The sequence below is a fragment of the Aythya ferina genome (genome assembly GCF_964211825.1).
Source record: "Aythya ferina genome assembly, chromosome: 1".
Lineage (NCBI taxonomy): Eukaryota > Metazoa > Chordata > Aves > Anseriformes > Anatidae > Aythya > Aythya ferina.
In genome coordinates, this window is record NC_140296.1 from 165403724 (window position 1) to 165427953 (window position 24230).

General features: G+C 36.1%; 1 protein-coding gene across 6 annotated transcripts in view; it reads right to left on the reverse strand.

Annotated features, from left to right (window-relative positions):
* SYT1 (synaptotagmin 1) overlaps positions 1-24230 on the reverse strand; it is a 360501-nt gene that overhangs the window by 123567 nt on the left and 212704 nt on the right. For 4 of the 6 annotated variants that reach the window (XM_084528067.1, XM_084528062.1, XM_084528064.1 and 1 more), the window contains one exon: positions 6798-6989. In XM_084528067.1, coding sequence (XP_084384193.1) covers positions 6798-6969 — 172 coding nt within the window. In that variant the 5' untranslated portion in view covers positions 6970-6989. The remainder of the gene's footprint in view (positions 1-6797; positions 6990-24230) is intronic. The other 2 variants (XM_084528065.1, XM_084528066.1) reach the window with 1 other exon arrangement.

A 24230-nucleotide genomic window follows, 5' to 3' on the forward strand; every position in this document is an offset into this window, starting at 1 on the left:
CCTTCCTGCTTTCTCCAGCACTGTTCTTCAGACTTGCTGGAACATCAAGAATCTTCTCTCTTTATTCTTCTCTAAATTTCTCCTGACAAGTCCTCTTTGCCAGGACACAAATGTCAGACTGCTCCTAAACTGAGATCACTGCTTATTGTAGTGATATATAGATGTGTACACTAATCCATGTATGTATAGGCATAGAATCATAGAATCATTTAGGTGGGAAAAGACCTCTACGATCACTTGGTCCAATCTTTAACCTAGCACTGCCAAGTCCACCATTAAACCATGCCTCCGGTTCTTCAAAAAACCCGTGATTCAACTACCTCCTTATATATACACACACACATATATATATACACACATATATATAGTTGTCATTAGGTGCAGACAGGCAGTTGTCCCTTGCCATACACTCAGACAGGAAATAATTAATTTATTATTTTTATATGATTATTATTGTTGTTATATTTATTTTATTCTGGCTAAGCTATGAAGATCTTAGGCCATGCCTGACATTGGAATGTATAGCATAACTCTGCTATGGAAATATAATTAATAGTTATGGCTGACTTTAGGCAGATTTTTGGTATTTGCCTCTCTTTATCAATCCACTTTTAAAATCAGAAAGCATTCTATTAGCAGCATTTTACTTCTTTTTTATGAACTTTGAAAAAAAACACAACAAAACACCTGCCCTCTCTTTCTCATGTCAGTGTCACCTATACTCAAGAAACCAGTAGAAGAAGCTGTGAAGTGAACAGTCTGAATTTATTTTCTGCAAATGACCAAACCATGAGGTTGATAAAAATTAAGATTCAGAAATACTTCATGCACAAAATTTTTAATTTTCTAATGAATTATAGACAAAAGTCAGCAATATCTCCAACCTGAATCTTGATGAAAAATAATAATGAAATATTAAGAAATAAACTTCATTGCCATTTAAAGAGATGGTCAATCAAGAAAGGCAGAAAAGCAGAGACTACTAGGAAATAAAATAGAGGTGTGTCTAGAATGACTACTGAAGGCTGTAACTTTAATTAAAATGGCTAAACTTATAAATCAAGAATTATTTTATTTACTGATTTACCCAAATATATCTACAAGTCAGTATGTCGGCTTCTTAAGCTGTTATTTAGAATTAACCCAGACCTGAGTCTTAGAGTTATTTCTATATTTTTATTACAGTTTTTTTTCTAGCCTCCAGTCCCATTTCATTTTGAGAGCTATTCAGAAAGCTAGGGAGAGGTAAACAAACCTTTCTCTGCACAGCTGCAAACAGATTGTGAAACAAGCCTGAACAGGACATCATTTTTTAGCCTGAATCATCACATAGCTTTGAGCTCCTGGTTTGGAACACTATCAGTCACTTGTGCACAATAAATCAAATTTAGGGGCTTTGAGGGCAAATGGAGCTGTGAGCCAGCCAAATATTTTAGAATAAGGTTGGTATAGAAATGTAACTTTTTCAATTACAATGTAGGACAGCAACGAACATTAGCAATAAGCAGTAACTTCCTATTAAAGAGGTAATGATAGTATCCAGCATTGAAAGCAGTCAGATATTGCCGCTATTCAGGATTATACCAGAAGCATTGACAGAGTATACTTATTCAGTCAGATGTGTGGTGGGATTTTACTGGTGGAGTTTTTGCTCTTTTATTTACCTTGCCAGCAGAACAAGGTCTTCTGTTCATAAAAGAATGTATTTTTAGGAAACACATTAAATTCACTTCGATTTTACAAACATGCTCATTAAGTAAAATAAAGATAAAACTTAACATTAATAAGCATTGTATGGTTACTATTGGTATCTTGACATTTAAAGCCTCCACTGAAAAGCTGTTGTTGTCTTGCATTCATTTAGTCTTGCAAAACCTAGAAATTGTTTTTTGTAAGTATATGGCAGGTATTTTCCCACCCAGTAGAGAACGGCCCAGATGGAAAAGCAGAGAGGGAGAGGAAGGAAATGATCAATATAGCTTATAAAGACTTTTAATGCAGTTTTGTTTTCAGAAGTGTAAAGTACCATTTTGTCTCTTTGTTTTACCTCCTTTTTGTAGGAGCTGAGATGGTACCTTTTTTTCTCCTTCTGGTCAACAGCTTAAAAATCCTGCTGATTAAAGATAAACTAGGATAGAAAATATAAGAATCAATTAAGATAGAGTGACTTTTATACACAGTGCAGTTGAAAAACAACTGTACTGTGATTATGCAAATCAGCCACTCTCAACCAAAATGCAAGGATTTACATAACGGAGAACAAAATTCTTCACAGTTATGCCTCAGTAACCTTACAGGATTCTTGCACTTTAATTGTATGACTCATTGTAATAAAATGATTCCACTCGCTCACTCGCATTATTCAGAGTGAAATATATGGTAGGAAATCACCATTTTGTATGATTTGTGTGTTTTTGGAAGACTACAATCTCCTGCCACAAAATGTGGAGTATGTTCTTTAAAGAGATACAAATCAACAAAAAGCTTGTATCAATCAAAATTTCAACTGGGTTTACATGTTGCATCACTGCTTTTGTAATAAATGTATACTAATACAAATTGTCCCTCTGTTCTTCTTGGAACTTTTATTTACTCTTTTTTTTTTTTTTTTTTTAATGCATTTGCATTTGATAAATGTAAGACTTCTCTGGTGAACGTATTACAGGAGGAAACATCTGTGTCATTTAAATTGCACAGACCCTATCCTGGAGTTTTGTGGAGTGAAATCTTATTGGCGATCCTCATATTTTTAGTTAGTTAAGTATATCTAGCCTATTTAAATTGTGACTTTTGTGTGTTCTACAAAACATACTATTTTTAAAATATGTCTGTTCTGATATAAGGCATATGAATGGAACAACTATTTATTCAGCTGGGTATACTTTGCTGTACCTTTACCTTTGTCATCACCATTATTTGATTTTTTTTTTTTTTGGGGGGGGGGTATGACTTGATGTTACAGAATTTTGATGTAAAGACAGAAAGAGGAGAATATTTATAAATTAGCCCCTACTATGGCTGGGCTTTTTATCACTTTAAGTTGATTGCAGGTGAGCTTTTTCACAATATGGCAACATTATTTCTTATTATACTTCCATTAAATCATGATGGCTTATTTTCCATTTGCAGTCTTCTTAGGCAGAAGCAATTAAAACATTTAATTATTTCTCTCTTGTACACAGACAATAAAGCACTGGCAAGAAAAATACTCTCCCAGTAACCAGCAAACTTTCAAAGCCTTCCTTGTCACATGGTGATATGTCTGTCCTAGCCGAAACCTGGACAGGATGAAGAGACCTTTGGAAGTTTTAATGTGAAAATACATGAGATAAAAAATATGTTGGTCCATGCTAGTCTCCTGCCAGCAAAGATCTGAGAATTTGTTGACCACGTCATTTCTCTGCTATGTCTAAGATTCAGGGTCAGGTTGTCCAGTCTGAATCTACCAGAGAACATACTAGTCCACAGGCCACATGCCACAACAGTTTTTAGGCTCAAGTATCTGTGCTATCCCAAAGAGACTTCTACACCATTTTTCTCCTTTTTTTTTTTTCTTTTTCTCTCTCACATGACAAGAAATTCCTAGAAAGACCCTGTCAAAATGATTTTGTTGGAACAAATTTACTTTCTGCTATGTTGTAAGAGAGATTCACAAATACATAAATAAATAAATTGTAACCAGCTGTACTAGTAAAGGTTTGTAAATTTTTCTTCCCAAAATGAAATCCTGAACTTCGTTAGGGGCTAACAACACCTTACTGACAACTGCTTACTGACAAAAAACAAACAAATAGTAAGGAATTGCTTTCATCTTCTGACAGGGAAATGAGGCCGGCGTGGCCTGGTCTGGCCTGGCCTTACCTCATGATGTTTTGGAGACAGTCTACTTAAACTTATTTTGTGGTCTATTTGTGTTAGTTTATAAAGGACAGCTGTTTATTGGCAAGAAGCACATTTAGACCTGCCAACTAAAGTCCATTCATGTAGGATTTGTTGTTCTCAAAGGAGAAGCAAAAGTTACTTGGATACAAAATGTGCCAACATTTCAGTAGCACTATTTCTTATTTAAATATTAAAAAAACAACACACCCAAGCTCTTTGCCCCTTTGCAGTACAATGTACATTTAACTTTCTTCTTGAAACATCAAAATTAATATATATATATGTATAAAGAAGAAGGATGTTATGTTAAAAAGTCCCAGCATTTATTTGATGGAGATGCTGAGAAGATCCAATCATATCTCCAACCTCTAGAAGGTAAACATGGGACTGGCATGGCATTTGTGATCACCCAGGTTCAGTTTTCTACTACAGAATTCCTGCATGATCTTAGATAAGGGCTGGGATGTCTAAAATGAAGGCAACAATATACACTTCATACAGTCATAATTTAAGATGAACTTTGTAAAGGTAGTGTAAGTTTTTAAAAAAGTTTTAAAACATAGCGCAGACAGCCTTGACCATATTTGTTCCCATAAAGTAGCTACATGTTCTAAACAAAAAATATATCAAGATTTTTTTTTTTTTTGTCTTTGAAGAATTAAAAGTAGCTTTTATCTTAAAACTGGAAGGAAAGACATTAGTGCAAATAAATGTTTGTTGGGTAACGGCAGATGCATTATTATTACTGAATGGAAAAAATTGAGGCATAAAACACAAGACGTAATAAGAAGACACACTGATAGTCCTAATTTTTAAAGATTTTGTTCTTGCCTTTCAAGACAGGGATCTGATGGAAACTTTAAGAGACTATTCGGCCAAGCAAAAAGGAGACTATTACAGGTAGAAGGAGAAGCTAAAACAAATAATAAAGATGAAAATGGATCAAGCAGGTCAACAATCAAACTAGTCAAAAAAGGCAGTGTTTTAGATTAATTCTTTGAGCCAGGGCAGGATTACCAAGGCTTTCCACAATTCTCTAAAGAAGCAGATTCCTATTTTGTTTAATGTGACATTCAAAGAACTTCTCTAAGTTAGGAAAAAGGATCTGTAAGATGTTCTGTTCTTACTCGCAGCATAAGACATCTTGTTTTATAATTACTAAAATGTATTTCATCATAAATAGAGTTGTCCTATGGCCTAGTATATTTTCTCTTACAAGCAATTTCATCATATAAAGGTACTTTTTTCTTTCTTTTTATGAAAACAGGAGTAGTTTTATTTGGAAAGTAGTTTTATTTGGATTCCAATTGTCCTTAGGGTTGTTTTAAAAAAGTATGCAGCAGTGCATTCAAAGTTCCTATGTATGTATTTTCCTAGATTTATCAACTGTAGTTGCTAACACAGTGGAAACAATCCACAATTTTGCTATTCTGAAACCAAAAGCTTAAAAATAAAGTAATATCTACAAAAAAAAAAAAAAAAAAGTCATCCACTTCATTGATATAGCATGATGAGCTATAGATTAAAAGAGAAAATATTTTGAATGTACACCATTTTTCCCTCAATATCTTGTCTTTTATTTTTCCCTCTTTTTTTTTTTTTTTTACTTCTGGCAGTTTTGTTTTTCCCATGATATAAGCAGGCAATTTCATTTCAGTATGGTCTCCACTGGACTGTGCAGATTATCAAACTAATGACAGACGGACTTCTTACCACTGTAACACCTCTACTCTTGCAAGTGAGAATTTCAAGTGACAGAGCAAAGCTGTTTGCTATCAATTTTGCAAAAACTGCATCTGCCAGATTGCCAAGATACATTTCAGAGATAAAAACATCAATTAATATTCTGATTTGTTATCTGTCTTTATCAGTCAAACAGGATTTCTTTTAACAAATGATAATGTTCTAAAATGAAAACTATCATATATGTTAAAATAGGTTCTTGAAAATATTTTATATTTAGTTATTCTTTTGAAGTAAAATCATTACAGATTGAATGTCTCTATAGTGCCTGCTATTGAAATACACGGTGTCCACAATCATTTCTACAAAATGCCAAAATTATCTGCTTGTATCTTTAGGTGTTTTTTAAATTTTTAATAACAACAACAACAAAAAAAAAAAAAAAAAAAAAAAAAAAAAAAAAAGAGGATTTTTTCTTTCTTATATAAAATGACACTGAAAATACTGAATTAGTTGAGTGTTTAATGCCAGTCTATGCATATGAAAATATACCAAACAGGTTCAAGCAGACAGCAAAAAGCTTTGTGTACAAACTGATGCCACAACTTTGAATCAACACTTTCTAACAAAGGCCAAAATAACGCCACTAACAGAAATATACACTGGTACTTTAAAAGTATCCTGCATAGGTCCAAGAACTCATGCAAACATAGTTTGATGACAGATCTAACAAAATTACTGAGAGGGAAAAGAATGCCTACTTTCATACATTAATGATGTATTAGAGATATTTCCTCGTTAAAAAGTCATTATTCTTCTGTTTCTACATTTCCCAGTCCCCAAAGATACACAGTTACTTTATTTCTCAATATTTATGGTTTGAAGCCAAATTCTGCTTTAAGGTACTGTGGCCACACTGTTTATAATACACATGAAAAACCAGAAGCATTACTGTTAGAAGATACTTCAATCCCGTGGCCACTGTGAAGTCCATCTCTGAAGTTTCAGCAATAATTTGTTGGAAAAGTTACAATGACATATCAAGAATAGGCTCAAATCACATATGAGTTTGTTCTTATCTTTTCTACTACAATTAATTCTGAGGAGCTTATCTTCTGATTTTTCTAGTTTGAAAACATTTAGTCTGCACTCTAAATAGATGACAAAGATGAAAATTTCAAGTTAAATCTAATCTGCCAGCAAAAGCATTTAATCAATCAAGTTTTACTTACACGGAATTTTGTTCAGTTCATTCATGAACTTCTCTTTTAATTTAGAAAATGCATCTTCTTTTCCTCCCCCTCCTCCGGGACTGGCTGGTTCAGTGACATTACTTGGTGGAGCTGCTGCTACTGTGGTAGCTGGCGGTGCTGCCAGGGCCTCATGATGACTTTCACTCACCATTTTAACCCCTGTGGAAGCTGCTGTTGGGAAAAAAAATGAAAAATAATATTTACATCATGAAAGTGGATCTCATGTCAATAAACGACTAAATAGGCAGAATATCACTTGGTGCTCATGCTTACTGGGTAAGTATGACTGCATCAGCATACTGCTTCGTGTTCTTCATACAGTATTTATTAGACCAGAAAGAAATCTTTTGCAGGGTTAATTTCAGACAGAATCATTTTAGTGCTTAGAGTTCTTTTCCAATAATGTTGATTCTTGAACTGCTGAAATTGCAACCTCAAAATTCCTGTAAAATTCTCATGCAGATTTACCTTTTGCTCTTCAATTTTGAAAGTATAAGTACAGGGGGTAATAAGTGCTCCCTATGTGCAAATTTCACAGTGTATTTACAGAATTATTTATCCAGGAGAGTTACAGAAGTGCAGATAATAGCCAAAGTTTCTACATAAAATAAATGAGGTGATAAGAATATAATAAAAACACTTCAAGCTTTCTTGCCAAAGTAATAACCTATTGTTTTATACTTAAGCAAATTGTATATTAAAAAGAAATTGATTTGCATCCATTTTTATCTTCATTTATTGAAGGCAATTTTCCTTCCAGTTATTTTGTGTGACATTTGCTACTGACAATATTCTGTTAAATTATTCACATGTCTCATTGGTGTATTCATGAAGCCACGACATCTGTAGCAGCCATATTGAAGAATCTGAAAGACTGTCACAAACATAATCCTACATTGGCATATTTTTCATTTAATGTTTAATGGGCATTCTGTAAAACCTCTGCTTGAGCTTATGGTACAAAGCGAAGAATTTGGGGCCCGTGGGGTGAAGGTGAGATGAGACGTACAATGCAATTTCAGTATCACCAGAAGGTTGGCTGAAATGTTTACATTGATTCTGAACACAATGTTCTGATTTTCTCCTGCATCCTAAATATCACTAATCTGAATAATCACACTCTGTTTTCCTTCAGAAAACCAAAGGGAGAAAGGGCTTGAAAGATAACAAACATTCATTATTGCTCTGAGCATACAATTGCTCTCAGTCCCAAAAGAAACTTGGCCTTTGACCTTGTGCTGAGAATTTTAAACATCAGATGAAAAAAGGCAACACATCAAAATTAAAGGAGCATGAGCATCTGACTGCATGCAATCTGACTGCAGCAATGGATGTTGCTGAAAAGTACTCAAATCACTAAATCCAAATGAGGATTGGCTTTTTGTCCTTCAACTTTTCTTTTGTAAGCCCACAGTAAGGAAGATCTCCTACCACATGCCTCACTGCAGGAAGAACAAACCTTTGGAAATCACCCTGACCATTCCCATCATTAAGCAGGGGTTTGTGTTTAAGTGTATTCTGGAACAGAAGTCATCCTTTAATACCGTCATTTGATGAAAAAGATTTTAACTAAATAGGGGATTGGCCTTATTCTGAAGAAGCAATGTGATGGATATTTTGCAGCCATTTTATCGACGCAGCACTGAATGAAGCAGTATTCCCTGCCCGCCCATTGCTCCTGCTTTTGCCCTCACAGTCTCTAGCCTAATATAAAATCGTGTTGACGTTGACATAGAATATGTGTGTAATGTAGCTACATAAATATTTCATATGCAAGCAGTCTTATCTATTTGCCTGTAACAACACAGGAGCATTTCACTACCTAAAGCAGACCAAAGCTGTTGGAAACATTTCAGTTAATAGCCATGAACTTTGGCTCAAGTCTGATGTCTGCAAAGATTTCCCCACTTGCCTCCCACAATAACAATCGGGAAAAACATGTAGTGCATAATTTGTGTAGTATGGAATAATGTGCCAGCTCTCTCAGACTGGGAGACTTTTTCCATATGCTCTGATGAATGCCAAATACTATGAAGCAAAACATGCAGAGCCATCAGCTGTAAACATCAATGTTGTTTTATATTATAGCATTTTGTCAATGAATGTCAGTTAAATCAGAAGAAAAGTTGTATGATATATCATAATTAAATCAAAATTAAATTGCTTAATTATAATATATTGCTTAATTATTTCAGGCCTGGCAGTTGACTATTTTATTTTGTAATGGAAGACACAATTTGCAGTGATGACTTTCAGCTAATTAAAAATTAAGGCAAATGTAATTTATTTGCTTCCAGTTTTGGAGCTATATTTTGAAAATATATTAGGAGAAAAAATTTTTTTAGTGTTACACTTTCCTTTATCCAAAACAAGGAAAAATAACAAAATAGAGTATTTCTCTAATCTCCAGGAACAAGCCTCAGTAGAGTCCTAGTGCAGTTAGAGGTCACTACATCTAATGAGGCATGCACAAATGCTTTGAGACTTGCTACAGAGCCTTCGACCTTTACACGCCAATGACACTGTCCTGATATTTTAAATAGGTGTGAAGGGGCTGAAAAAGCATCTTGTCTCAGAAGAAGCTGTCTGCAGTAAAGAATTTTCTGAAGAGCACATGCCCACTCCCTTAAAGAGATAACATCTGATGGCTTCTATTATTGTAACACTGCAGCAGCTTCCCACAATAATGGTATAAACACTGCCATATTATTAGAGACAGCAGAGTACTGGATAATTAGATTTAAATTGGCCTTTTACAAAAAAAGGGGTTACTTTAATGCTGCAGTGCATTGCTAAAGGTAAAGATCTACAAAAGACTAGCAGATTACCTGCCATTTTTGAAATGGCAGTTGAAAGCAAAAATTTTTTATAGGTTAAAAAATTAAATGTCATAGAATTCAATTATGATTTCCAGTGCAGTGCTCACTACAGTGGTGATACTGCTAGGCATGAAATGCTGTATGTTGCATGTGCAACATGCAGTCATAACTAGGAGTACATTTGTAGTCATAAATAAAATTGTTATTTCATTTACATGCTTCTATAAGGACTATATTGCTTGAGCATGCTTATTCTTTGTCATACACTGTCCATTCTGACTAAAATCCTTACTAAACAGATGTAAGACAAACAAATAAACAAACAAACAAAAACCCTGAAAAAACAACAACATGGAATGCTTGGAAGTAATGCTTGTCGTTTATATCCAGAAGTAGGAAGTGTTGACTGAAAATGCAGAGATGATGATTTGAACCCTTGAGGATGGTGGGGATTTAGAACCTTACTATTCCCTATGCAAGAAAAAAATTGACAAAAACAAGTATCAGCTCAAACATCTACAAAATTTCTACATAATTTCCTCTGAAAAGGAAGAATCTGAATAATATACAAATGCACCCCAGAGATTCACAAGAAGGAATATATTTCCTCACGGAGGTACGAAGTATTGGCTGACTGCTTGTGTATGGATACTGGTGGTGAGAGTCCTGTTGGAACACACCTCTGAGAGCGCAGTAAAGAAGAGGAGTCAGACTTTAGACATGGCTGATTATAGAGCATGGAGTAGCCTCTGAAAAAATGTGTTCCAGGGGCAACAGCCTCTCTTTGCAAACATTCAAGCATATCTAGAGTGAGAGGTGGGCTAATCCCATTAAATACATTTTAACTTATTTTAAATTATTCTTGAAAAATAAACTGAATAATGTGACAGCATTAGTGAGAGAAATGTGGAATGTTCACAGTGATTCCTATGAAAAGAGGATCATCAGGATTTGGAATGAGGACAGCACTCAGATCAGTGTATCATGTTCTGGCAATGGGGAGATTCATGCTAGAATAGAAAGAAAGAAAAAAGGAAGGGAAGGGAAGGGAAGGGAAGGGAAGGGAAGGGAAGGGAAGGGAAGGGAAGGGAAGGGAAGGGAAGGGAAGGGAAGGGAAGGGAAGGGAAGGGAAGGGAAGGGAAGGGAAGGGAAGGGAAGGGAAGGGAAGGGAAGGGAAGGGAAGGGAAGGGAAGGGAAGGGAAGGGAAGGGAAGAAGGAAGGAAGGGAGGGAGGGAGGGAGGGAGGAAGGGAAGGAGGGAAGGAGGGAAGGAGGGAGGAAGGGAAGGAGGGAAGGAGGGAAGGAGGGAGGGAGGAAGGGAGCTCAAATAACGTCACAGAGATTTTGCATGGGTTCTATTTGGTTAAGTTACAGCAGGTATACCATAGCATCTGCTGAAGGATTTAGTGAATACTTAATCCCAAGCACAGAAAATTGGTGTATTCCTTCTGCATGGATTTCAGTCAATACAATTTTGCTAACTTCTTCCCTTACCTGCTGAATACAAACTGGGTGGAGTGAGATGGTGAACAGATCAGACATGCCATGCTGACCAAATCATTCTCCCACAATTAGAGATTAGTTGGAGAGTGTCATTTTACATTGCTACTTCTCAGATTTTTCTGCCATACTAAATATTTAAATGCGGTTATTGAACATGTAAAAATATAGTGTTACTCTGAGGAACTTTATAAGTTTTCAGAAATAATTGTCACCATTTCTTCAATGGTTATTGCTGTAACTGTGACAGAGCTGGTCACTGAACCCCAATAAACATGCCAAGTTGTAAATTGGCATCTAGATTGCTAAATAGTATTTCCTGTACAGCTTTATCTTTTCAGCATCCCAAACATGTTCAGCTCAGCAGTTATATTCAGCTTGGGATGTAATCACAACACTTATCCAAGAAAGAAAAAAATCACACATAAACATCACTTCTGTTTCTCTGGCATTTCTGTTTACAGTTACCATGCACTGAGAGAGAAAAAACTATCAGCTTTCAGTGCTGCTTTGTCCAGGGTACAGTCAGTGTTACCAGAGAGAGGTTTCACACCACACTGAAAATTTACCTTATTCCATTAGACTGTTTTTAATGAAATTAATTCATCACTAAGAAGTTGGGAACATTACCAGAATGTCTAAAGCTATCTACAATAAACGATCTCTTCCTAGATTGAAGTATTCTGGGATGTTAATAATACATTTTATACTCATTCATCTTCCTATTAATGAAATATGCTATCTTTCTAGCTTCAGTAATGGACATTTATTTTAAAAGACAAGCTCAAAAAAGAGACTTTCTTGGCTTTTTGTAAAGATGGGTCTGTAACTACATTTTCAGAAGAATGGAAGGTCACAGTAAAGATGTCATATCAAAACAGCCTTTTCACCACTACCACAGAGGCTTACAATGCAATCCATATTTAATACTGCTTTAGTGAAGATACACAAAGGGCCAACATTTCATGGGAAGAAAAGGTTTGATGAAGAATTTGGGTGGGAGAATTCAGATGTCCTATCTGTGCTGCTACAGATGCACAATAAATGCCCCAGCAAACCCTCAAAGACTCACTTTTCTGCACCTCTTTTAGTGGAGAACAAATATTTCTCCTGCTGTCATATGGAAAACATCGATTCAGCTGAAACTTTCTAGACCCCAATTTTACATTAGATCTTTAAAACGGTGTTTACAGCTACGCATCAACACATTTTTTGGCTTAGGTGAACAATCAAGATAAGGCACCTAAATCTGTCCCTAGAAGTCCATGGCTACTTTATTGCTTCATTTTAGAAATGTCTGTGCCAGTAGTGTCCTGTCAAAGGAGCATCACTGATTCTGCAGTAGATGGCAGAACATCATGTTGTGATATAGGAATGGTTAGTTAGATGTGATGAAGACCTCACATATGTGGAAGGGCGAGACCTCTGTCCAAGTTTTAAGCAAGTGTGGGGGTGGCAAAGGAGTCACGTACCAAATCAGACAAAAGTGTTGCAACTCCGAGGTAGCAGACAGTAGGAGAGCTTGGCAGAAATAATTTTTGACAGCTAGTCAAAACTGTTAGTTCTGGGAACCAACTAGGAGACTAAGATATCTACAGCACAGTCCCAGAACAGGCAACAAATCTTCCCATTATTAGGCATGAGCTCAGTATCAGTCTCCAGAATTTGCTTAAAATAGGAAAAAACAATTTAGAAAAACAGCTGAAAGCAAGTAATGCGATGGCTAACTCCAAGCTCATCTTTTTTTATTTATTTTTTTTCTTTTCTATTTGTAGGCTCAAACATGTTTTGCTCCTCTTCTCAGACATCTATTTAGTTATTATTTGAGGTGCTTCTGGCAGTGTAACTGTATGGAAAGTTTGTGTATTTAGATATGAATGTCATCCTTAGACCTCCTCTAGTATTGAGGCAAAGCATGCATGTGAAGCATCTGAAAAGTCAGGAGAAAATGAAATCTTGTAAGATTTTCAACCTCATATTCATACTGAAAGCCTGTTATCTAAGTATGGGTTATATTCAAATAATATCCATATCTCTGTGTACTTTTCTTAACCTGCTTAACTTTTAAAATTAATTTTATGTTTAATAAACATAAAATATATGTAGAATAAGCTCAGAATAGTTCACGGTTTTCTGTAATGATAAAATAAATACATTTTATTTAATTGAAATGATAAGTATGATTTCACCTCTAAGCATGTTTCAAAGCCAATGTCACTGAAAATGATCTGCCCAGTGTACGGCAAGCCATCTGATTTTTTTTATAGCCATCTGATTTATTTTGGTGAAAATTGGAGTAAGACAAATTCCTCAGTACATGGTAAAATATGTATGTTTCTCTTTTAGTTTCCTGATCACCCTTACCAAATAAGGTGGAGCTATTCAACAAACAGGGCTCTGAAATATCTCATGTTGCAGAGTCTCTGTAAGGGAAACCTTGGCTTCTCTTTTCAGAAAAAACCTGTCTGCTGATACACGAACTATGAACAGCTAGTCTCTGTATGCAGTGATCTGCATACCAAACTATGCAAAATGATATTTTCAGACACCCCTTAAGTAGTTGATAAGCCTGCTGTTAATTTAAGTGAGAACAGTGAAGCTAACACTATTTTTTTTTTCCAGCTAAAAGCCATAATTTTTTGACTGCACTTCAAACTTTCCTCAATGCAAGAGCCAGAAGAGCCAGAATAGCTCACAGAGAAACATAAAAGTCAAGAGGAAGGAGTAATGTGGCAAGTCAAGAGTAGCGAGCCCTGTGCACAGATTCACTATATAAATGCGTATTTCCCTGACTGCGTTCTGAAACTATTACTTTCCCCTAAGTATACGATATTTCTTAGTGGAGCATTTCTTTTGATTTTTCGAGGTAATGGGGCTGGAGACAGGCCTGTCTCTCTGGATGTTGACATTGTTGTCATGTTTCAGCAGCAGCGAGGTTACCAAAGCTGTCAAAGCATCAGAATATGTTTAATTTAACCCCTTTGCCTTCCTCTATTGCTGCAATGCTGTTCCAAAATGACTGAGGTCCTTGATACTAGCTAGAGTTATGAATAGGAATGAGGGAAAGAAACTACAGCAATTTCCTCCCACATGATCATTCTGTCATCTTTCACACTTGCATCTTGTTTCCTGAAGCTGTAATCTGCATTTCTATTCCCCAGGTATTTACTTTCAGACTTCCTTTATACAGCAGTGTAAGACAAAAGAATTCATATAAAAATTAGTGTTCAACTGCATTTAAGCATGAAATTCTAATACAGTCCACAGAGAATTCTTGCTGTTCCAGAATCATTTTAGAGTAATCTCACAAATAATGAAGCCCTTTATATCAATAAAATCCTTGTTATGTACATTGCATAAAATCAATTTATATTCACATATTTGGCTACTGTCCAATCAATGTCTCCAATAAAGCCTATAAACTAGGAAAGTGCCACAGAGACTAGCTATGATGTCAAAAAGTCATAAGGAACAAAACAACAGAAATTGTAAAATAATACAGGGAAAAAAACTATTAATATTCCTGTTTTGGTATCTTTGAATTTTTCTTCTGTTGAGATTTCCTATATGTCCCAATTTTTGCAGTCAGTAACCGTGGGATTAGTGAAATTAATTAGGAACAAGCAGGATGGTACATGCACTAAAGAAGCAAATACAGGGGGGACCTGAGATGTACAATTCACTGCTACCTCACAGATTAGTTAAATCCTGGACTTAGGCTGTGAAATAATTGGCAACTCTGAATGTGATTCTACTCTGAAAAGTTACTATACAAAAATGGCACCTTCCTTCTGAAAAAAGATCTGCTTCCTATGTATATTCAGTCATATATGCTGAATTTAATGAGTATCACATTTCAGCTTCAATACTGTTTTTTTTTTTTTTTCTGTTATATCTCCAGTATAAAAAGCTAAGAGAATATGAGCAAGATTTTATTCTTTCTGTGCATCATGAATGCTATTATTAACTAAATTTCAAAGATCAGTTGATTACATCTCTGAGAACCTACTGCAGGTTAAGCAGTTATACCCAAAGGCATACTTGTAGGCAAGCACATAAAATTTGGGTTGTGTTACTGGTGGTAGGTGGGAGAAGGGAAGAGCTCAGCTAGTTTTTGAGATCTTATGATAAAATTACATAGCTGGCATTTAGAAAAATGTAAACAGTTGGTATTTGGCATTAAAGCTCTAAGATGTGTCACCTAAGTGTACTAATGGGAAAAATGCTCACATGTGACTGAATTATGTAGATCAAATTTTGCAAATTCTGTGTGACAAAGGATTCAGATTTTTCAGATACAAGCAATCTAGTATTAAAAACCTCAATAGTTCACCACACGTATATCAACCAGGTAATGCAAAGTACTTGTGCTTGTACAAATATACCTGTGTGTATATATACATCATGGGTACATACTTATCATGTATGCACAAATGACATACTACAATGCTTGCTATGAGGTGACTAAGAAAGTATTATGACTTGACTGTCAGCAAAGCAAACAATGTGAGTCTGAGTCCAAGAATTTTATAATAAACAGTTTTGCAGTTTTATAAACAGATAGCAGCTTTGTAGGGAAATACATACTTTTTACAAACTTTTCAAAAAGATTTTCAGAGATTTCTTCAGCCACATGACTGCAGCACTGAAATGAGGAACAACCTGGCAAAACTATGAAAGTAAGCTGACTGGCTGTGACAGGTTCTGCTAACTGCAGCTATGTGGAAGTCACTTTTTCAAGAATATCACCAATCCAGGAAAGAAGAGTACAGGGGTGCAGGAAGCATCTGCATTCAGATTTTTTTAAAGTTGAAATGAAATGAAATGAAATGAAATGAAATGAAATGAAATGAAATAAAATAAAATAAAATAAAATAAAATAAAATAAAATAAAATAAAATAAAATAAAATATTTATGGTTAATTACTGTACTTACTATATGAAGGCAATCTTATCAGCACATAGAAAGAGAAATAGTGGAAATTGGAACTAATTGTCCCATAATGACTGATATTTTTTCCTGCTGTTGAGAACAATATGCCGTCATCCAATAGCTTTCTGCACACAGCAGGAGGGAAAATTATCAATCAATTATGAGACAATTAATTCCTAACTTGTAACATTTTTCTACTGAAAATAAAAAATAGATCCTAATTTAAGATTAAAAATTATGCATTCCCTATGGTGTTTTGTAAAGCCATCTCTTTAAAATATTTCCTTATAAATATCTAAAATTATTTTCACAATTTATAGACCTACACTGAAGCACTTTATAAAATATTAGGGTAAGCACTACTTTAAGAAGAAAAAAGAAGAGCTTTTTTTTGAAAAAAAAGCTCTTTGGGTGCTTGCCAGGACACACACCTCACATGGAAGAAAGTGGTAGAGATGGTTCAGAAGAGCTTTATTTATGAGTCACTCCTGATTTTAGCATACCCTGCTGATTAGGCAACTACTTGCTCAATGTTCTGGCTGCTGAGCATCCTGTTTTGAGGTACTCATGTCTTTAAAACCATACAGGAAGCTTGACCTAAAGCTATGATACAGTCCAAGGTTGTAGAGAGTAAAGATATTTATATAAACATCATAAAGGGTCCTCTGATCAAATCTACAACCTGTATTTCCTCTGCTTGCATATACAAGATGACCAAAGCAGTCTGGAGTCTCCAGATGATGGTATGACCCTCTCTGGGTCATGAATATCACCCATTTCCATCTGGAAGTTCAGCACATCTTTGAAAGAAATTCTTCAGTCATCTGCATCTTCCGAGCTCTCAGTTGGATTGAGGCCAACTGAGATGCTGGGGCTGAATTCTGAAAACCATCCTCCTGTGTGCCTCATCTATGCTGGCAGGTAAAGTCCCAGAGCATTGTGCCCTTTTAGACTGAGGGATGGATCTACTCTAAATCTGGACAACAGTCTGCAGTAGCATTCTGATGGAGGCAGTGATTGATAGACTACTCTGCCTCATTAGCCACTTACTGCTGCAAGAGGGCAACTAAGGTTAGCACTATTGCCAAAACAACCTGGGGAGATAGAAATCCTACTTAATAGGCATGGCAGATTCATTTCTATTGCTGGCTTTCCCAATTTTGTTCTGTGCTTCTTCCTTCTGCCCAGTACAGTTCTCTTTGTTTTAAACCATTGACTCAGTGCTTGTTGGTGGGAAAATGCTGTTCATCAAAAGCCTGTAAGTAGGGTAATTCAGTTTTTCAAGTTTGTGGATGCAAACTTGAGCAAATTTTACTTACACTTTCCAGAAATAATCTACTAGTAATTGAACTTGGACTGCATCGAACACTCACTGGTTACTGGATTGTTACAGGAATGCTATTTTTCAACACAGGTACTGCCGCTGTGGTTAGATGTCTAACAGTTAAACACCCTAGTACACATTGTCACATACTTCGCTTTCCTGTAGATTTACTTGATTGAGCTGACTGTCCAGTTGGGACATCAGAAAGGCTGCATGTACATTAATGGCCATACATTTAACATTCATACAGAAAAAAAAAACACACAACAGTTTTAAGAGAGCAAAAATGTGAGAGAAACCAAGTTCTACTTTGTATTGACATCTTATTGATATAATAAATAAAAAATCTCTTTTAGATCTTAATTTCTTTGACGATTACCATATTCATAATGTCTAATTGCATGCTTCAATGTGTTAATTCTTTTTGTTTATTTTTTCTTATTTCACCTCTTTTTTCTTTTTTTTCCTTATTTATTTATTTATTTATTTATTTATTTATTTAATTGCAAAGCTCAGTGTTCAGCTATGGCATTATAACCATTTGTTGGTTATGAGCCTCAACCTGTACACATCTGTTTAAAATGAAAACAAAAGAACTTGCTGATCATACAGGGATAGGAAAATAATCTGTTGTCACAGAGCACAGAACAAAGTCACACAGTGAGCTCCCACTTTTCTACGTCACCATAGCTGGTGTATGTCTTTGTCAAACTTTTAGCTGAAAATAGTATCAATTTTACTATTATAAGATTGGGGCTCTGCTGAGCAGCACGGCAGAGCAGACGTGCAGTTGGGGAGCTTTGGCACTAAAGGCACACATCCACTGAGCTTGTGTGCTACCCCTGAGTGGCTGGTATGTTTGGCTACCAGGCAGGGTAGCACCATGCTCACGCTCCCTGCTGCTCCATGTGTTCAAGAGAAGGAAGTGGCCGGGACTGACAAGGGGTAATTTTCACTTCATCTCCAGCTTCTGGTAGCTGTACTCTGTGCTCTGCAATCTGTAAATCATAGTGCAGTGCTCTGGAAAGGATGAGGATACTGAGCCAAACCAGAAGCAGGATGTAGGGAGGCCAGCATGGTCTTAAAGACTCTTCCAGCACACGTGTTTCTGCTTTGTTGTACGGGCATTTTGCCTTCATGAAAGCATGTAAACACAGGACTGGAATCCAAAGATAATGCCAGCACTACTTGCAAGAGCTTGGTCCTGTATAATGAATGCAGCACTAATTATTAAAGAAATTCTTGGCTTTCTTTAACAAACTTGCAGCCAAGAGCTTTCCAGAGATTATATCTACATTATAAATAAGGAGCACAAAAGCATTTAACATGATTGATGAAAATGTTTGCTTTCTCTTTAGTGGAGTAATAAATAAGTTAGAATTTCAAAGTTCTCTGAAGAGAAGAGATACTAAAGAGAAAGCACGTGGATGCATTGTTCTGTAACACCGGTATTTGATGAGCTCCAGAAATCGCTTTGGAGGAGAAAAGATGTATTATAGTGTGTGAAAAGAAGAAATCTTCAGGCTGTTATCTGGTTGCTAAGGGCTGGTTCTTGATGAAAACAGAGCAGAATAGAATGGATAGTTTAAGCACTGTGAGGTAAAAGCAGAAAATTGGACTTAGAGCACAAGGGACATTCACAATGGAATGAAAGTGGATGCAATAAAATGTTAAGAATGTGACAAGGAAAAGATTATTCTAAATATGAAGAGACAAAAGTCAAAGTTTTGCCTTCACTTCAACAAAGCCTTTGGAGGAAAATAAAATAAATAAATAAAAAAATAAATAAAAGAGGAATTAGCCCTCCTGTAATGTACATTAGCAAAGAAAAGAGAAAGATGAAAAGAAGAATACCACCTCAAGGTCATTTTAGACCAAGCAGCTGCTATTAAACTTTTAATTACAACCTTGTATTTTTTTTTTCTTTCTACAATTGCTAGGAAAAAGAAGAGAGAAAAGCTTGAAACAACATATTTCTGAGCTTCACTCTGTTTGTACTTTTGCTGCCAAAATCTTAAACAGAATAATTTAAAATTGTTTAAACTTAGGCAGAAAAAGATTTTTTCTGCATTCGAAAGAGTGTGTTATCTAGTGCCTTTAACACACACTAGAGCAGCACTTTTTTCTTGTCTTCTGCCCATTACAAAACCAGCAGTTTTAAGTTCACAGAGTACCTACAGACCAAAAGCGAAAGTATTTCCTCAGAAGTCAGGAACAATTGCCTTGCCCTACACCTGTGCAGTCTGATATTCCTTGAATATTTTAAGAAACCTGCAAGTCAATATCCACTGGAAGTCCCTTCCTATTGAAATCTGGGCTAACGTGGCATCTGTGTTTCAGATGTTACCCGCTGTCACTGTAGGAAAGTGCGAAGCAGCATTTATGGCAAACAGTGGCATTTCTTTTTAATCCACAAACAAAAGCAATTCCTGGAATTTTCATCACCTTTCCAACCATTTGAAAGCAGTAATTGTTAGCTCTGTTAAATACCTTCTCTTTCTAAAGTAATACTCTCCAAATGCAAATTGTAGTCACAGCTGCATAGGAAATCTACTGCCAAAATACACCATTGGGAGAGAAGAAAATATAGTGGCAGCTGGCTGTCTCCAAAGAGGGAGAGTGTCATCTCTGTGAACAGTCAGCTCTCACAGAAGAAATGCTAAAGAGCAAAGGACTGCAATACCACTGCAATAGGCACTGGCTGAGAGTGGACACTGCTAACAGGAACAAATTGGAGGCTGTAACTTTAGCAGAAGAAGGAAAGGTCAGGAAGGCTGGCAGAAACACCAGTATGCCTTTGCCTACATGCACAATGAAACTTCAGTCAAAACTGTGTGGTGTAAGAATGACTTTTTGGTTAGTTTGGATTCAGCAAATATTCTTTACATCTCCTGCTCAACCATTTATTTGTGTTTGCAAAATTCTGACTAAAGCTTGGGGACTGCTTCACTCGTTATTGGTTTATCTCCCATTTCCGTGAGTTTATAACTAGCAGGGGACAGTTTAAGGAATAAAACTAAGGGAGATGGTGATGTAGTCCTTCTGTGAAACTTCACAAATCAAGTTGTGATGGCACAACATTTTAAAGAAATCCACATTGCCTGTGACAAGGGAATAGCTCAACACAGCAGCTTTTCCTCCTGACAGATTGGGCAGATTCAAAGCAGAGACCTACAAGGTGAGAAACTGCAGCTGATGAGAACTGTCTTACAGCATCCAGTCCTGTGGTCAGAGCCTAATTTGGAGGTAAAATATGTCACAGGAACACTGAAATTATAATCTCAAATTTGCCGAAGACACCCTGGAAGCCTTTATATTCCTACTTTTTCATCTACCATAACCATAGTTATATGATTACGACATATTTTACTGGGTCATTTGCAGTGCTTGAATCATGAACTTTTGGATTTACACTGCAGCCGCACTCCAGCTCAATTTGATACTAAGAGCAGTAGTTTCTGAGCCTAGCCCACATGGGAAAAGAACAGCGCACACTTTGCTGGGCTTGTTATGGAACCAGTTGTGAGATGGAAAGAAAATAATGGACACTAGGGTCTTAGGTGTCTGTATTCTGCTTAGCAAGTGTAACTATTGCTTTGCATTTAGAGCAGTGGCTAGAAACATTACAGGCACATTTATTTGTCTATCTAATTCTTTCTGACAGGCAAAGGTAGTAAAGGGAATGAAGTGTGCTTCTTTCTGTTGAAGCCTACTCACACTTCTTGTGACTAGCCAGCCTGTGACAACATGGGCAACTAATACATGATGTGAAATGAGAATCTGGTCAATAATAAAGCTTGTGAATTATGTGGGAATACACACACTTGCCTAAAACGCATTTAGAGCTGCATTTCTGCCTGAGATCTATGACTGTAGCCTGAGTAGAAGCCACAACATATTGTAATGGGTCTTCAGTTTGGAAAATCTGTGATGCACTGCAGGTGAAGTTAGATAGACACTCTCCTTGTCATCATCAGATTTCCTGGAACAACTTACATAAAAGTTGGTTGCTTTTAACATTTTTTTTTAAATGGCTGACTATCTTCTGTTTATTTGGTATTTTTAGCTGTGTGCCACCTCTCTTCTTCCCTTTTTGCTCCCTGTTTCCTTATCCTGGTGTGTGACTCATGCTGCTATGCTACCCCAGGAACCACATTTAGTGGTTTCATTAACTACCTTCAGCCTGTCTCTTTAGATCCCTCCTTCAAGCATGTTCTCTGCCCTATTATCTGTTCCTTCCCTCTATCTTACCTCAGTTTCTGTGTAATATTTATGAGAAATGTTTTCAGAAGCAGACAGGGATATCTAGACACTTAGCTAACATTCATACCTTTGAAAAATCTCCTCCTACAGCTTCATAGTTCTCTTGCTATGCAGTAAACCCCCTTCTACTTTTAGCTCTCCTCCCTTGCATCAACCATCCTTTCCTTCCTCTGTTCTCTGTATCCTTTTTTGCTTACCTAAGTTAGACCAGAGCTATGCCAGCACATCTTTGCAGTTCAGTCATGCCAGCGAAACTTCTAAGGTACGCGGTTATCTTAACAGAAACAGCTTTTGTCAGCCTGCATTGCCCAGTTTCAGATGAAAGTGTGACTTCACCGGCAAACATGCCGCTTCTTCAGCATATGTTCTACCCACACATGCAGGAATGGGTCAGCACAGTTACAGAAGACAAGACTTCAGACAGTCCTTGATGCAGAGACCGTCCTTTAGAATCAAAAAAGAGCAACAAAGGACATTCGTTGTGGTGCAAAATAAATATCTGAGAGAATGTATTTACCAGTCTCTCTACTCTGCATCTATCTAATGGGCTAAAGAAATGGTTCGGTTTGCAGAGTTTAACTTCAACCGCTCAACACAAGATGCAAATAGATCTATTCATTTAATATAGCTGGAACGAATAATAATCAATTCTCCTCAGACTTTTTTCATAAGTCACAACTGTTTAGGAGTGATGGAAATTTTAATTTAAAATGGCTGTCTCATTAGAACATGGGACTGTTAAAAGAATTGTGTAAAAAAATTCATTATAATAGCCTAGAAAACAAAAGACTGTTTTTAGCAAACCTGTTCATCTCACTGCACATTGCAGCCTAATGATGCCGTACAAAATTTAATTGGCTATATTGCAAGCCTGCTACTGCCACTTGCAACAGAAGCTGGTACCAAAAAGGTAACAGGAAATTGTATCTCGGGCACTTATCAGGAGCAACTCTTAACTTTTGTTAACAAAAATCTCCATAAACTCTTTAGGGTTTTTATTTTAACAATTTTTTTTTTTTTTGATTACATTCTAAGCATACACAACCAAGAACCTCTCTCCCCTGAGACACATTAGAGATTTAAAAAAACGTATTTTGTGTAAACAGAGAGACACTGTATGTACCCTTTAGGAAGTGAATTGTAATGTGACCTAAAGTCTTCTCCCACACACTGAATCCTCTTTCTTGAAACTATATTTACTACCCCTGGAAAGCTACAGAGCTTCATTTCTTTATGCAGGTGTCAAACTCTGAGTAGTAAAGGGTTAGGAGTGATTTCCCATGTGACAGATTAATCCACAACAAGCTGTTTTAGGGTTTCTTGAAGGTCTATTCAAAACATCCCATTCTAAATATGGCCAGACACTGTGTTGGATGGGTACTCACCTACATTAAACTCGATGGAATACAGGTTTAATCTAGTGTAGTAAATCTCTGTATTTCTGTGTATTCATAAACATAGAACAGCGCTTGGCCATATTCCAAGATCTACTACATTTCTGTTGCATACTTTACACACAAAATATGAATCATAGTTAGACCCTGTAAATATGGGAAAGTAATAGTCATCCAACTCATCTTCATTTAGTTATACTAAAATGGCTATAATGCTCAAGAAGCCGAGAAGTTAAACAACCCGATCCACTTCTCTTGGAGTAACTGCTGCTTTTTTTTTTTTTTTTAATAATTTATCATCATTTCCTTTAAACTTTCCATTCTTACTGTCTGTTGTGCAAATTTTAAAAATTAATTTTGCTTATTTTTTTATATTATATATAGCAGGGATATAAAAAAGGAAGAGTTAATTTTTGAAAATAAACTCTTCACACTAAACAACAATAATCCCAGTTCCTGTTTTGAATGCCTGAAGACAATATTTTGTGAGCATATCTCGAACTGCAGAATGTAGCAAATGTGTAATGTTTAGGATAGATATGATTGAAATGTTTTGCTGTTCAGAGAGAATAAAATATAAGTAGCTAAAGATGTATGTCAGGTATGCAGCAGTCACCCCTCTTGTTCTGGGAGGAGCTTTGAGATCTGTGTGTGAGAACTAAATACTATAGCTAATATGCAGGTTTTGTAAATGAGCTTAGCTCTAGGCAGACAAACATTCATCTGTTAATGAACTGGACATAAAGAAGGACAGTTTTGACCCACGAAAAGTTTTATTGTTAAAAAAATAAGAAAAGGAAGCAGATTCTGCTTTGACATCTTTGTTCTGCTGCACAGCTTGCAAACTGCACAGCAGGGCTTTTTTGTGGGTTCAGTTCCTAAGCACAGAAGACTTTCCCTGGCATACTGTAAAATCATTGGAAGGGCAAACTGGTGAATCACTTTCAAATAGTGAAGCTTATGAATTCCACAAGCTGGAGGCATTGGACATAGTTCAAAGACATTACAAGCTTCACAAATTTAACAACCTTGGATTTTTCCCTTGAAAACAGGAAAATAAAATGTAGGACTTAAAGGTACCAAGAATAAGATGACATGTTAATGTTTGTTTGCAAATTTTTCCTTAGAGTATGCAGTTCTGACATTTCTATTAACTCATCTCAAGCAGATAATGTTTCAAA